Source organism: Marmota marmota, unplaced genomic scaffold (genome assembly GCF_001458135.2).
Source record: "Marmota marmota marmota unplaced genomic scaffold, marMar, whole genome shotgun sequence".
In the NCBI taxonomy this organism is placed as follows: domain Eukaryota; kingdom Metazoa; phylum Chordata; class Mammalia; order Rodentia; family Sciuridae; genus Marmota; species Marmota marmota.
Window position 1 is genome coordinate 14,306,986 of NW_026000101.1, and position 16,815 is coordinate 14,323,800.

General features: G+C 46.4%; 1 protein-coding gene across 3 annotated transcripts in view; it reads right to left on the reverse strand.

The window, feature by feature from the left end:
* Positions 1–16,815, reverse strand: part of Tmod1 (tropomodulin 1) — a 76,033-nt gene that overhangs the window by 30,209 nt on the left and 29,009 nt on the right. For 2 of the 3 annotated variants that reach the window (XM_015492286.2, XM_048783324.1), the window contains exons 3-4: positions 9,350–9,506; positions 4,881–5,000 (exon numbers count right to left, since the gene is read on the reverse strand). In XM_015492286.2, coding sequence (XP_015347772.1) covers positions 4,881–5,000; positions 9,350–9,506 — 277 coding nt within the window. The remainder of the gene's footprint in view (positions 1–4,880; positions 5,001–9,349; positions 9,507–16,815) is intronic. The other variant, XM_048783326.1, reaches the window with a different exon arrangement.

The window sequence follows — 16,815 nt, forward strand, 5'->3', positions numbered from 1 at the left end:
TAGCATCCCTCCCAGAAATAATAGGTATTTGGTAAATATTTGGTGATGGTATTTTTTTAAAATCCAAAACCCATTTCATTAGATATGGTTTCCAGTTAAAGAGGTAACATGAGAGCCCTTAATGAAGAGCCAGGAGACTCTAGTTCCAGCCCTGATTATGCCCTTGGTGTGACCTTGGGAAAGTCCTCCTCCCTCTGGGCTTTAGTCTCCTCAGCCAAACCAGGGGGTGGTAGAAGACCAGACCTCCTCAATCATGGCCTCACTTGCAAATCACCTAGCAGGCTTTTAGACAATAGCAATGCCTAGCTTCACCCTGGACAAACAATACAAATCTCTGGAGAGAGATTTTTTAACCTCCTTGGGTGATTCTGATGCCCCCCAGGAGCCAAGAACCACAACATGAAATTATCTGAGAGTCCCTTCTGCTCCTCACATCCTAAAATTATCCTTGCCTGTTCATCACTGAGGAGAACCGATAGGGAGAGAGGCATCTGCAGTTTTTCGAGCTCTCCAGGTTTTAATTTAGGCTGCATCTCCGTGGGCAGCAGGAGCTGAGGCCTGAGTCAGCGTCAGGTGAGTCACATCACCACGAGGCACCCCCTGGAGCTGGCACTCAGGGCTCCCACACAGTAGCAGCTCATGGTGTTCTGGGCTGCGACTGTTTTCAGGTTGGAAACACAGTTTGCAAAGGTTATGGGGAATCCTGTGAAAGATGCAACCTCACATGGTGCCTGCTCTCACCCTGGACATAGACAGAGGTGGAGAATGGAAAGTGTATGTGGAGCTCGGTTGCCAGCTTCCTGTGATGGTCTAGAGAGGGGTGCAGAGGCAGGGACGTTGCAGGGGACTGAGAGGCCTGGGTTTTAGCCTGGGCCTTGGTCCTAATTTCCTGGGTAACCCTGGACAGGTTGCTTCCCCTTTGGGACTTCAGTTTTCTCATCTGTAAAGTGGAGGTGTGTAAGTGCTAAACACCTACCTTCCTGTGGGCCTCAGTCAACAGCCACATAACACTTCCTCATGGTTTCTCCTGTTTTGATTGTTCACAATAAATATCCAGGCAGGCCCTGTCAAACCCCCCACCTCCACTTTCCAAGGAGATGGTTTGCCAAGACCTTTTGGCAAGGATTCTCCTGGTTTCTAAGTTAGTATTTCTGCTTATGAGGTCACTAGTAGTCCTGGAGTTCTAGAACATCTCCTCAACCTGGGAATTCTTTTTTTGGGAGGGCGGGGGAGAGGGAGGGGACGGATACTGGGGATTGAACTCAGGGACACTTAATCACTGAGCCACATCCCCAGCCCTATCTTGTATTTTATTTAGAGACAGGGTCTCACTGAGTTGTTTAGTGCCTCAATGTTGCTGAGGCTGGCTTTGAATTCACCATCCTCCTTCCTCAGCCTCCCAAGAACCATTGCACCCGGCTCTACCAGGAAATTCTAAGGACCCATCACATATGAGCTAGGAGGTACTATGTGTCAAGAGCAGGCCTAAGGAGGAGTAAAACCATTTGGCAGCTCAGAAGAAATTAAGGTGGAAGGAAAGAGGAAAGAGGGAAGGAGGAGAGAGGGAGGGAGGGAGGAAGAGGGGCCCAATGTGGCGCCTGGTGGTCCTGAAGCCAGCGCTGCCTTAGCCAGCCCTAGGTAGGAGATGGGGACCTTTCTCTCTCACTTGGTCCTGGGTGCTGCATGTCACCAGGAGGGAGCAATGGAAGAAAACAGCACTTCCACACGGTCTGCTGCTTTGTTCTTTGTAGATACCGGCAAAGCTGAATTTAGCACTGAGGGACTTGATTTCTTTCTTTCTTTCTTTTTTATTTATTTTTTTTAAGTCTAGATCTTCCTCAAAACTCAAAAAGAACTATTTTTGAACTCAGAAAAAGAACATTGAGTTCTGCTTCCTCTCTCTGCCTTGGCAGGCCTCACTCGTTTGTGATTCCACTCGGGATGCAGCGTGAGCTCGCATACATGCCCGGCTTCTCCAGCTGCCAATGGCTTCTGCGGACAGCTGCAAGGTGTGCACCTGCATCCTAGGAACAGGTGAGAGAAAGTGGCTCTGGCCCAGGACTTGGGTGCCTAGATAAGCACCACTATGAGAGTCTAGGGCAAGGGCCTGAGGGCATGAAAACAGCCAGGGGATGATCCGGCCAGGACCGCCTCCAAGAGCCACAGAGCTAGGGCTGGCTGACTGTCCTTCGAGGGTGGGCCTCATTTGTCATATCACATTTTCCAGGTACTTGTTTAAGTTCGCTCCATGAGGATAGGAAACGGGCTGTTCTCTTAGGATTATTTCACCACAGCCTAGTCTGAGGCATGGTACATAGTAGGTAGGCAGACCCTGGGAACATGGTGCTTACTGTGTGCATGAGAGACCAAAGCCTGGGATGATAGAAGGTACCATCCCTACCTGGGAGTGAACTAGAGGTGACCTGTAGACCCTGGGTCCCCTTAGTTTCTTCGTTTGGTGAGTCACCCCACTCATGGCTTCAGCCACACCCTTCTTGAGAATGGAGCCACACCCACACCACCATCGATCTTGGTGCCTCCAGCCACCAAGCCTGGTATCATCTGGGCCCCCCAACTTCCAACCCAGTGCTAGGAGCAACTGGTCTCTGGTATGAAACTGGGACAACGACAGAATTTGCTTCATGGGATTGTTGTGATCACTAGAAGCAACAGGGGGCTGACAGCGACCCACACAGCATCTGGGACCCAGGTGGTGCTCAGCAAATATCCCTCCCTTCCAATGGCATTGCCACCTTTCAAGAATCTGGGGACATCCACTTAGTACTGGGCTGAATGCACAGCCTCATCTCCCTCACGGACATCAGAAGGGCATGGTATCATGGGCAAATAATAAAAAAGAGCCCAGCAGCAACAAAAATAAAGAGAAACAGCTTCAAGAAAGCAACCCAGAAACTTCACCCAGTGCTGTGGATCTGTTCTGGCTCAGGCATGGGCAGGAGCCCTGGTTCTGACAGCGGTCATTTGATAATCCTCTGGAGCTGCCTAATGAGTGGAGTGATGTCATGCAGGGTGATTGCAGGAGAAAGTCCAGGATAAAAACAGCTCCAGGGCGAGTCAGCCTGGGGGTGCGGGACCAGGGCATCAGCACTCCCCTGCATGGGCTCCTTCAAGAGGACCCCGGCTGGGGAAGAGGTTGGTTGAACACATGGGCATCACGGGCCATCTGATATGACTTGTGCGGCTTCTGACAAAACAAATCCTCAACTGCACAGCAAACTAGGTTCCTGAGTTCAGTGTTCCCTTCCCCTCTGGGGAGAGCTCTCTGCCTCCCTGCTCTACAGCGCGAATGGAAGCCACTCTCTCAGCCCATGTCCTTTGGCTGCTGCCCTTGGTCCTTGTGCACACTTCCTGTCTCCTCAGGAAAGGGCTGTTTGTACTCAGAGCCATACACCTGCTCTCTCCCTTCACTCCTCAGGCCCCTGAAACCTGGCTTCCCCTGCCACTGCTCAGGGTCACCCCTGGCCTGTGTTTGAAGAGTTGAAGTTGCTGCCCTCCTTCCATGGCCCCCCTGCTGCAGATGAGCACCCTCCCCAGCTCCCTTCCCTGCCCGGAATGCCTTCAGGAGTCACGCACAGGCATCCTGGAGAAGCCAAGAGACCAGTGGACATGATGAGGTGGACAGCTGCTGCCCCACCCAGTCCCTGGCCTGGTACCTCAGAGACTCTCCACTGGCCTGAACCCTCCTTCTGCCTCCTGGCTCTTGGGTCAGGTCTGCCCATCTTGTCTTGGCCTCTGGTTTCCAGCCCATTATGGCTAATGCCACCATGCTAGGTTGGCCCCTAAAGTCTCCTACCCCAGCCTGGCACAAGCCTCCCCAGAGCCCGGGCCCCACCTGCCATTTGCTCTTCCTGGAGTTTGGCAACACTAATCATGCCCAGATCTCTGTCTCAAAGAGGGACTCCTTGCAGAACTCCAGAACTTTGTGCACAACTATCCCCCTTTGGGTGGCTCAAGGCACCTGAAATGTCACAGGCCAGAAATCAAACTCAATGTTTCCCTTACTGCTGTTCCTCCTTTATTAAAGTCACCAAAAGCCACTTAGTCTCTGGGGCCAACTCTTCCCTGGACCTCACTTACAGTTGGTCCCTTCCTTTCCTCTGTCCTGCCTCTGCCCTCAGAATCTCCACACCCTGACTTCTTCCCTCCACCACCTGAGTGAGGGTTAGCAGCCCCAGAGTCTTCAGGAAGAAGCCCACCCCTCAGTGGGGATGGAACAGGAGCTAGGTAGAAAGGTGAGCAGCAAAGGACTCTGGACATCTGCCACCTTCTGGAGTTTTCCAGTGTGAAGATCATATGGCAACACACATTGGAGGAATGAGACACACATTGAAGGTATGTCTGAAGTATGAGACACAAGGGGGACACTCTCGCCCTGCTCAAAACTTAAAACCAGGTGTCTTCACTCTGTGAGTCTCCCAAACCAATCACGCCAGGCCCTGTTTGTTTCTCTATATTTTCTTTCCCGGGCTTGTGGAGGATGTGATACAAGTGGCTGGGAAAGGCCCTGTACTGGCCCTCCCTGAGACACATTCCTGCCTCTCTGGGGGAGGGGGTCTCATGGCAACAAGTGGCTCTGTGATATGATGGGCTCAAATGGTTTTCTCTCTCCCCCTCATCTTGATAATGGATATGCACCCCCTCCCTTCCTGTGCTGGGGATTGAACCCAGGACCTTGCACATGCCAGAAAGTGCTCCACCCCTGGGCTCCACCCCTACCCTGAGAAAGGAGTTTTATCTTAACACTTTGGTCTCCTTGTAGAAATAGAAGGTGTCCTGTTAAAGTGAACCAAACAAGGGCTCCCTGCAGCTGTGAATAAACCCTCTGGAAGGCGCTGGGAGGCTTCTGGAAGGCCCCTCACCTGCAATGTCACAGAGTTCCGCATCCGAGGCGTTGGCCAAGGCCTCCTCCAGCTCGGGCTCTAGCGTCACGCTTTCCAGCACGGGATCCACTGGCTTCTGCTTGGGGACCCAGATCTTTCCTGTGAACACACATGGTGTCTGTCAAGGTGTGTGACCACATTCGGACCGCCTTTGACACTGGCCCTGGTGGACCATGGCAGAGTCCTGTGGAGGGGGCCCTTTAGGCTTCTCCCTCCAGAGAACAGCTTCCCCAGAGACTAGAAGTCAGGGATCCCAACATGGCACCCCTCGCTTGCACTTGAAAAGAAGGGTTTGTAATTGGTCAAACTAAACCACTCTGTTCAAAGCATCAGTCATGACTTTAAACCACCTGCAAGCAAGAAAAAATACAAGGGAAAATAATAGAATAAAATAGGGATGCCTTAACTAAGGGCTCTCGTGTAAGAGAAAAAGTTGTAAACATTCCTAAACAAAATAAATAAAATACACTCAGGTGGTGGAAAGACAAAAAGGGGGATGGGGTGCAGCTTATGGGTTAGGGCGCTTGCCCAACATGTGTGAGACCCTGGGTTTGGTCCCCAGCAGCACACACACACATACTCACACAACACAAAAAGAGAGCAAAAATACACACTTGCCTCTTGGGACATTCTATTTTTAAAGTGTCAGGCTTGTGACAGAATGAGGGAGTAAAGCGGGAGACGTGCAAATGCCCGCTACTGGTCCACTAGTGAGCACTGTTGGGGAGGTGAGGGTGCCCCATCCCCCAAGGGGTGCCAAGGGCTCTTAAAGTGTGCTGAGGGTAGCTGCTTGAGATGAAGAAGGAAAATGCCCAAGACACATGAGTGAAAAATTAAATTTCACAAACAGCATGTTAAGGTCTTTGTGTCCCAGAGTTCAAGCATTAGAAACCTCATCCCCAAGTTCCTGTGTTCATGGTATTTGGAGGTCATTAGGAGTGGATGAAATCACGAGGGGGGGACCCAATGGTGGTATTAGTGACTTCTTCTTCTTTTTTTTTGGTACTGTTTGAGCCCAGAGTTGCTCGACCTCTGAGCCACATCCCCAGCCCTTTATATTTTTTATTTAGACACAGGGTCTCGCTGAGTTGCTCAGGGTCTTGCTAAATTGCTGAGGCTAGCTTTGAACTTGTGATCCTCCTGCCTCAGCCTCCTGAGCCACTGGGATTATAGGTGTGCGCCACTGTGCCAGGGTGTTAGTGACTTCTTAAGAGACCTGAACTAGCACACTCGCTCTCTCGTGTCATGCGATATCCTCCACCATGTTACGCTGCAACCAGGAGGCCCTCACCAGCTCATGGACTTCGAGCCTCTAGAAATAAATTTCTCTTCTTTATAATTATCCATTCAGTCTGTGGTGTTCAGTTATAGCACTAGAAGATGGACTGAGACTAAAACTAAGCCCATGTGTGCATATGTGTGTGTGTGTGTGTGTGCATGTGTTTCATGCAATAATAATAGAATGCTTCTTATGTGCCAGGCACCTTTCTAGAGACTGATGAGCAGCAGTGACCAAGACTTTCAATAGCTTACAAGTTATTGCAAGGAGACAGAGAATAAACATGTGAAAAATCACATGGCATTAAGCATCATGAACACAGGAAGACAAAGCCAGGCAAAGGACTAGGAAAAGCCAAGGTGTGAGGCAGAGGAGGTGGTATCGTCATTTTGAAGACTTTACTGAGATGACGGCCTGTGATTTGGGACCTGTCAGAAGTGGGGAAAGGAGCCCCTGAGGTGAGAGACAAGATGAAGAGACTCACTTTGACTGCTGCTATTCAACCCTGTCCTGGGAGTTCTAGTCATAAAGACACAAGAAAAACAGATAGAATTCAAGCTGAGAAGAAAGAAGGAAAATTATTTCTGTTTGTATTTGACATATTCTTATATGGAGAAAAACCTTAAATTTCCACATACAAAAATCTGTAAAAACTAATTCAGGAATGTTTCATGGTATAAGATCAATGGACAAAAATAAGTGGTGTTTCTGCACATCAACAACGAACCATCTGAAGAGGAATTCAAGAAAACACTTGCATTTATGATAGGACCCAAAGAATCATGTGCTTATGTATAAACTTACATTGAAAACAACAAAAATTGCTGAAAGAAATTAAAGAAGATCTAAATAAATGCAAAAATATCTTGAATAAATGGATTAAAAGACAATATTATTAAGATGGCAGTATGATCCACATGATGTACAGACAGATTCAATGGAATTCTTATCAAAAATCCCAATGACCTTTTTTTGCAGAAAAGAAAAAGCCAATCCTTAAGTGCATATGGAATTGCAGGGGTCCACAAATAGACAAAACAATCTTGAAAAAGAACAAAATTAGAAGACTCATTGATTTCAAAACTTAACTGCAAAGCTAATGTGATACTCATGAAAAGATAGACACATAGACTATGAAAAATATTGAAAGTCCAGAAATAAAGTTGAACATCCATAGCAAATTGATTTTCAACAACTGTGCCAAGTCCATTCAATGGGAAAGAATCATTTCTGAGTTCTGGCAGAACTGGATATTCACATGCAAATGAAGAGTTGGACCTCTACCTCACACCATACACAAAATCAAACTCAAAGTGGATTAGTGACATGATTATAAGAGCTAAAACTACAACATTCTTAGAAGAAAGAAAAGGCATGATCTTAGGATAGTCTTCATAATCTTAGGATTGGCAATAGAGTCTTAAATACAACAACAAAACTACCAGCAACAAAAGAAAAAAAAGATCATACTTCACCAAAATTTAAGTTTTACACATTAATGGACACTATCAAGAAAGTACAAAGACAACATACAGGGTGAAATTAAATATTCACAAACTCTATATAAGAGTCTAGTATCCAGAATATAGAAAGAACTTTTACAACCCAACAATGAAAAGACAAACAACCCAACTTAAAAATGGGTGAAGGACTGGAATAGACATTTCTTCAAAGGGGATATACATATGGCCAATGAGCCCAGAAAAAGATGCTTCATTAGGGAGATGCAAATGGAACCACAATGAGAAACCACTTTACACCCATGAGCAGGACTAAAAAAAGCAGGAAATGAGTGTTGGCAAGGATGTAGAAAGTTGGATCTCTTATATATTGCTGGTGGGAGTGAAAAACGGAACAGTTGCTATGGAGAACAAGGTTGGGAGTTCCCAAAATTTAAATATAGAGTTACCATATGATTCGTCAATTCCACTCTTAGGTATATATCCCAAAGAACTGAAAACAGACATTCAAACAAATACTTGAACAGTAATGTTCAATGCAGCCAAAGGGTGAAATCACAATAGCCAAAAGGTGAAAACAACCAAGATGTCTATCAATCAGTGGATGAACGGATAAACAGATTATGGAATATCATTTAATCATAAAAAGAAACCAAGTACTGAGACATACTACAATATGCATGAGTTGTAGAATATTATACTAGTTGATAGAAACCAGATACAAAAAGTCATGTACTATGTGATTTCATTTATAGGAAATATCCAGAATAAATAGTTCATAGAGTAGTACTTGCCAGGGGCTGGGGAGAGGGGGTGGAGTAGTGGAGGAAGGGGATACCTGGTTAGTTCTGGAGAAATGACAGTGTTTTGGGTCTAGATAGGGGTGGTGGTTGTGACACTGTGGGTGTACTAAATGCACTGAATTGTTGCCTTTAAAATGGTTAATTTTATGTCATGTAAATTTTACTTCAATTGAAAAAAAGAAACAACCCTGTTCACGTGGGCTGTTGATGAAGCACAGTTTGAAGAGGAGAAAGACTGGGGGCGGGGAGATGGTCACGGGGCTGGTGTGACAGTCCAGGTGAGAGATCATAGTGACTTGGGCCAGAAGCACAGGGTGGATGTGGGGAGGGAGCAGGAAGATCTTCACTAAAACGAGACCAGAACTTATTTTCAATGGCAGAAATGATTTTGACTTGCTTTGTTTTATTTTTTTAAATTGTTCACAGTAAATATCAATGGCATCTACAGGCAAAATACACAACGGGAGGCCTGGAAGGCGCACAGGCACGAGAGCCTCTCTTCTCCCTGGGGACTTCTAGATGCATCCTGGGCTGGAGCATCTGGACAGACAGATGAAGGGAGGGAAGGGCCGGGGCCCTCTCTCTGGTTCCTCATATGCACAGGGTGGTCCTTGGTTAGGCCTCACGTCCTGTGAATGGTTTCCTCTTTCACTCTCAATGGGATCTAGGTTTGGATGAAAAATGGCCAGGACACTCCAACCAAAAGGGACCAGGGGAGACGTGTGGCTGCTCCAGGTGGGGTGTCTTTCCTCTGTTCACCCCCAAACTTAACCAAATCCACACCACACATCGGTGCCATAGGAGCTGGGACTTGTCTCCTGGCCAGTCAGGGAGGGGCCTGGCATATAGTGGGCCCTCGGCCACACCTGGGAATGATGTATGCATAACAATGACATCACTCAGTACCTCGTTTCTCCCCCGTGTAGGGGACCAGGTCTTCTCGATCCTTAAACTCCTTTGCTTGCTTTTCCAAGTGATCCAAGAGCTCCTCTCTTCTAAAGGGGCCCGTGGGCGCCTTGGTGGTCTGATCCTTTTGCCTCAGGCCTGCAGGCAGCAGAGCATTCTAGATGCAGGTTGTGGAGGTAGGAGAGGGAGCAAGAGAGAGAAGGAGAGAGAGAGCAGTCAGCTGCTGAAGACTTGCAAATCTCTAGGAACTCATCCTGGACCAGTGGGGACCCCAGAGCTATAGACTCCATCCAAGTCTCTCTTTCTACATGCAAAGAATCTGAAAGCCCAGGAGCAGCAGGGACTTGTCCAAGGTCAATCCACATCCCAGATGAAAGGCAGACAAAGGCTATCTCTTAATTCTCTAGTTTCCCTGTCTCAAAAGTTTCCGAAGGTGAGGGCTGAGGGTTCAGGGTGACTGACATAGGCTGAGCCCAGAGGGAGTGTTCAGAATGTCACTAGAGAAGTAAATAGGATTGGGCTGGGGCTGTAGCTCAGTGGCAGAGCACTTGCCTAGCATGTGTGAGGCACTGGGTTTGATCCTCAGCACCACATTAAAAAATAAATAAAGGCATGATGTCCAACTACAACTATTAAAAAAAATTTAAAAAAGAAGTAAATAAGACTAAGTTGTGTTTGGATGTATGAACAATAGCAGTTTGTGTTTCAAGTGTTGGAAAGAGAAGCCAAAGGGGGTTGAGGGAGGACTCAAATGCAGAATCAGGTGGAAAGAGGCAGAACTACCAAACGCAATCCGAAAGCCCAGCAGAGCTGTGAGGAGGACAAGGTGCCTCTGGCTGCAGCGCCTGTGGCCCTCCCATAGGTTACTTCCAGCCTCCAGCAGGTCTGTGCTTGTGACATGCTGGTTGTTAAATATTTTGAACGTTGCCCTTGGAGATGGGTCTCTCAAGAAAGATAGCATCCACCAATTGGGCGCTTGCTCTCTTTCAAACATGGGCAGGCTACTAAGCATGGGCTTCCCACGGAAGCAGATTCCCCATTAGGGTAGATTTCAATCACCCCAATGGGCTTCCCTTTAATTCAATCCCCCAAACCTTTGAGAGGCAAAGATGTTAATAACCACGAGGATGCTCAGAGATCCCCCTCCCTCCAGAACAAGCAAAGATTTGCCCAAGGAATTTCAGGGACAAATCAGAACAAAAGCCGTTGTTCAAATTTTGAGGAGAGGTCATCTGCATTTCTAATTCTTCTGACCCCCTTGCACTCATTCAGAGAGCTAGAGGAGGATACCTGGGGTGCAGGTGTGCAACTTCTTGCTGCACCCACAAATTCACTAAATTGGAGTCATTCCATCTCAAATCTTGGTACCACCTTATCTTCCCTCATAAACTCTTCTGAAATCCCCCTCTGACAAGGGCACAAGAGGCATATAAAGATGGCTGCGTGCCTGACACCCAGAGAGATGATGCTGGGAGGAGAGGCCACCTTGAACAGATGTGGATTTTTTGCAAGTTGTTTTATCACCGTCTACCACCACACCATGTGTGAGCAGGAGTAGAGGCTGCAAGACGGGGTGGGGGAGGAGGGGGGGTGTCACTGCCTGGGGGGTGGGCCATAGGTGAGCAGGCCTGTACAGCAGAGGTCAGGGCCTCAAGGGTGGTGCCGGTAAGTGCAAACAGATTAAGGCCACAAGTCGGGAGAGTCTAGGAGCTGGAGGATGTAGTGAGAGGGTTTCTATAGGTAGAAAATCAAGCCTAACAGAGCATCAGGAATGTGTGATGCCAACCGCACCCTGAAGCAGCAGTTCTCACACACTGTCTGCCACAGCAGACAGGCTCCCAGCAGAGCCAGGCTTCGCAGACAGGTACAAGGTTAGAGGGGACTTCCTGCAGCTAGTTCCTTCTGTCCCATGGCAGGGGGCTTACTGTGTGATTGAGGGCCACCTCACTGCCCTGCAAATGTCTGTATGTGCTTGTCCAAAATGATTCATCCAACCGTTCTGTGACATGCCTGCACTTCACAATTGACCCCACCTAAGGCTCAAGTGCTGACTCAGAATAACAATGACCCAACTATATGATGGGGCTTGGCCCCTAAGCCCAACGCTGCAGTTTCTAAGGCTGAAGAATGTGAATAGTGATAGTGACTCCCTTGTAGGTGGGTTGAGAAAGTTAAATTAGGCAATGCAGGCAGAGTGCTCAGCATGGTGCCTGGTATAATGAACACCCCCAAAGGGTGACTTAGGGCTGTTGTTATAGCATCAGTTCAAGTACATTTTGACAGGAGACTGGTTACCCAGATATGTCGCTAAGAGAGAATTAATGATCCAAATACATTTGAAGTTCAAGATATTTGAATATGAGCATGTGAAATTTCATGCAAATACACAACGAATCAAGGATTGAAAGCAGGTGCTTGGGTTTTCTCAAAAAATCTCAAGGGGATGCCCATAGATTGTCATTGCCACGAAGGGTAAGATGGCAGTAAGGGGCTGGGACACATTCTGGCTTGCCCAAAGGCTCAGTTTGTGATGGGAGAAATCTATGAAGTTGGAAACTGGTTTGCAAACTTGCACAGCTTTCCAAATCTCTGTGATGGATGCCACCGATCCAGACAGCTAGCTTTCTCAGCCTCAGCACAATCAACATTTTGAGCCAGATGCTTCTTTTGTGTAGGCTGTGCTATACATCTAGACTGCAGCAGCCTCTCTGGTCTCTACCTCAGAGATGCCAGTAGCACCCTCCCCCACCCGTCTTGACAACCAAAAATGTCTCCAAATACTGTCAAATGTCCTCCAATGCTGAGAACAACTGCATTGAACTGAAGACATATAACAAGGGAATAAAAACATTTTGTTTTTATTGAAATGTTTATTGAAAGAAGTTGACTTTTAAAAACAAAAATATCAAAATTGAACATAAAACATAAAATTTGAACATATACGCCTCATTAGGAATTGAAGTCTATTTTCTTTCCATTAAATAATATGTATGTTTAAAGAATTATGATTTTCAACTGAAACCATAACAGCTGCATAGTTGTTAAATTCCTGATTATCACTTTAGCTTGTTTTCAAAAACAGTATGTGACCTCACACTGTATATAAATATTAACTCAAAATGGATCAAAGACCTAAATGTAAGAGCTGAAACTATTAAACTCCTAGAAGAAAACATATGCATAAATCTTTGTGACTCTGGATTAGGCAATAGTCTCTTAGATATGACACAATACAATAAACAACAAAAGAAAAAATATATGTCTTGGACTTCAACAAAATTAAAAACACTTGTGCTTCAAACGACATCAGTGAAATGACAGATTGGGAGAAAATATTTGTGAATCGTATATCTGATAAAAGCCTAGTGGCCAGGATACATAAATTTCTCTTATGACTCAATGACATAAGGCAAATAAATTAAAAAATAGGCATGGTGGTTCACTCTTGTAATTCCAGAAACTTGAAGGGCTGAGGCATGAAGATCCACAAGTTCAAGGCCAGCCTCAGCAACTTAGCAAAATCCTTTCCCAAAATAAAACAAAAAGGGCTGAGGATACAGATCAGTGGTAAAGCATCCCTGGCTTCAATCCTAAGTACTATAAAGGAAAAAACAACAACAAAAAAAAAGGAATGAAGTACTACAACATAAAGGAACCTTAAAAACATCATACTAAGTGAAAGAAGCCAGGTACAAAAGGTCACATACTATATGATTCCAGTTATATGAAGGGTCCAGAATAGTTGAATGTATAGAGACAGAAAGCAAATTGAGGGTTGCTGGGGCTATGGATGGAACTCTGACCCTACAAAATCCACGTGCTGAAGCCCTAACCCCCAATGTGTCAATATTTGGAGATAGGGCCTACATGGAGGTAAGCAAGGATGGATGAGGTCACCGGGATGGAGCCCTGAGCCAATGGGATTAGCGTTCTTGTTAGAAGAGAATCTGAAAGCTTGCTGTGGGCCCTCCCAGCCCCCTGTCATGAGAGAACAGAGTGAGAAAGTGGGAAGAGACCCCCTGCCAGAGACCAACCCTGCTGGGCCCTGACTTGAGGCCTCCCAGCCCCTGAGCTGTGAGGAAGTAAGCCCCCACATTCTGCGGTATTTTGCTATGGCAGCCTGAGCTGAGGAAGAGAGCTGGTAGAACTTAGGGGGATGGGGAGCAATAGCTCATGGGTATGAAGTTTCTTCTGCAATGATGAAAATGTTCTAAAACTGACTGTGTTGATGATCGTACAACTCTGAGTATACTTAAAAAAAAACTGAATTGTAGATTGCAGATGGAATAATTGTAGGGTGTGTGAATTATATTTCAGAAAAACTCTTGTTTTTAAAATGTTGCATGTTATCTAGGAAAGAATTATCCAAATGGCTAATACAATCACTAATCTGAATGGTCATGGGATGCTGGGAACAGAAGGCTCTTCCTGTGCCAGGGCCAAGGGTGACGATGAGTCTGGTGGGCTAGAGCAGCCCCCACTGACCATGGTGCCTGTTCTACAGTGTGACATGCCTGTCTGTAAATTAGCCATGGAGGAGCCATGGATGAGAGAACCCTGAGTGGGGTTTCTCACACTGAGAGACCTACTTCTAACCAGACCCAGGCTCACCAAGAGCTCTCACAGGTATTTTGTCATTGGCTCTGGCCAGGAGGGTATTTGATGATCGTGTATATGTAGAAATGTCTCTTTCTACTGATAAGTATTGTGCCCAGACAGTGTGCTAAGAGGTATGGCCATGACCACACCCAAGCTCTCCAATGTGCAGTGGTAGGTCATGGGGGAGGGAATGGGGGAGGTGAAGTAAATTAGAGCAAAGTCTCAATTACATGCAGTGACTCAAGCCCAAGTGATCTTCCTGTCACCCCACAGGCAGCCTAGTGTGTGTTTTAAGGAGGAGGGATTCCCAGATGCTCAGAACTTAGCCTAAAGTTATAGTTGTTATCACTTGTGGGTAGTGGGGACTGCAGTGCAGTAGGGCTTTCGTGCCCCACACTACCCAGCACTAGTGATTGTTGATCTGTAGGAACATGGATGGTGTTATTAGATCTGCTTGTTTTTATGTGAACTCACTTGATTTAAAAGTATTGACATGTGGTCCAAACATTTCCAAAACAATGTTCAGGCCAAATGAAACACTGCAAGCCAAACTCAGCTCATGTGCTGCCATTAGGGTCCTATCAGACTAAGATTCCATGTTGAGGAGGTCAAGATAGTCATTTGCTTGTTCCACAAACATCTATGGGCTGTTCTACCCTCACCAGGCACTGGCTAGAAGAAGAATGACGTGTATACATGATTTTTTTTATTTTTTATTTTTTGTGCTGGGGATTTAACTCAGGGATGCTTAGCCACTGAGCCACATTCCTAGCCCATTTTTTATTCTTTTTATTTTGAGACAGGGTCCTGCTAAGCTGCTTAGGGCCTCACTAAGTTGCTGAGGCTGGCTTTGAACTTGCAACCCTCCTGCCTCAGCCTCCTGAGCTGCTGGGATTACAGATGTGCGCCACCATGTTTGGTTTATACATGATTTTTTTAACTAAGAAATTTTTAAATTAAAAAAACAAATGAAGAAGCAAAAATTTAAATATGTTCTTGGAAATGATCATGGGGAAAAAAGTTCGGCAACTCTTCCTATAGTTCCCTACTTCTGGTTTTAAAATGGTGACTTCCTTTTCAATGTTGTAACACATTAAAACTCCAACTACAGGGCTGGGGATGTGGCTCAAGCGGTAGCGCGCTCGCCTGGCATGCGTGCGGCCCAGGTTCGATCCTTAGCACCACATACAAACAAAGATGTTGTGTCCGCTGAAAACTAAAAAATAAATATTCAAAAAAATTCTCTCTCTCTCCAAAGGCAACAAGTTATTTAAAACAAAACAAAAAACTCCAACTTACAGTTGGAGAGATTAATCCTAGTCTAACTTTCACAACCATGCTCTGGAGTCCAGTTGAGCAAAGGACAACAGAAACTTTGACACATCCTCAACTGTACTGTCAGGGTCCTGCACACCCTTGCAAACAAGAGCCAGTATTGCTAAAGAAAAAGTCCCTGTACAAATATCACTGCTATAGATAGTGAAGGACGTGTGAAAAGCCATCCTGGCTAGAACAACTGTAGGCGTGTTCAGGTATTCAAGCACACAAGCACACACATATGCACACGTGCACACACACATGAGCACACATAAACACACACGACTGTGCAGACACACACTAGCACACACACATGTGCACACATATGTAATGTTTTAAAAGGATCATAGACTCCTGCAACTGGGTGGTACAAAGCCCTAAGAGGTCCTCCAAGCCAAGTTTTTCACTTGGGGAAACTAGAGCTTAAAAAGCTGAAGTACTTGCCCCAAATCACACAGTTTGATAGCCCTACAGCCAGGAAGCCTGACTTTACAAACAGATGACACTGTGTGCAGTTAGCATGCTCAAGGGTCAATATGGCTATTTTCAGACTGGTGGCTAGTCACACATAAAATATCCCTTATAGGGCTGGGGATGTAGCTCAGTGGCAGAGGGCTTGCCCTGCATGTTTGAGGTCCCATGTTTCATTCCCAGCAATGAAAATAATAATAAAAAAAATCACTTAGCCCGATTCTTCAAAGTCACAACAACCAACAAATGATTAGATCACTTTTCCCAAATAAATCAGCCATGTCTAAGAACAAGGAGATGCAAACCGTGCTTCCCTCAACCAGCACCAGGCGTGCTGGGTGCTTGTTCTGTGCCTGCACCACACACAGCCCCTTAAAAGAGAAGGAGGGCCACAACCTCAGTGTTAGGCACCGGGAGAAGCTAAGAGACAGGGAGGGCCAGAGCCTTGCCTGAGGTCACATGCTGGACCCTGACCCAGGACTGTAGACTTCATTCCTTGACAGACATTCCATCCCTACTGACTGTTTCCCTTAGCAGAGGGTGCTGGAAACTGGGCGTGGCCCTGTGTGAGAGCCAGGTCCCCTCTCCAAGTTAAAAGACAGGGCTCTTCCTCATGGAGCTAATGTCCCTCTACAGGGGGACAAAATGAGGCTCAGAGGGAGTTTCTGTTCTTAAAACTCCCACCCACATCTCCCACTTGTCCTATTTCAAACAATTTGCCCTGTGCTTTTGCCCTCCTGTCTCCCCTCTGCCACATCAGGCCACATCAGGACAGGCAGGGCTGAGCTTGCTCATGCCCCAGCTGCAGAATCTTGACATCATAGATAAAGGGGACAAGTAGGACTGAAACCTCTCGGGGTCCCTTTCTCTCCAAACATACTCCCACACCAACACATACATTCTGGACCTCTTCCTGTTTTTGCTTTCTTTTTGGAAAGAGCTGGGCCTTTGGCTCAGCCACCCTGACCTTACTGAAGGGCTAGTGAAACGCATCTTTCATGATCAACTTCATAAGACATCAGTGCTGGCCTCTGAAGGCCCCCAGGGCCCAAGGCCAGTATTCGTTTGCAACAGGACCT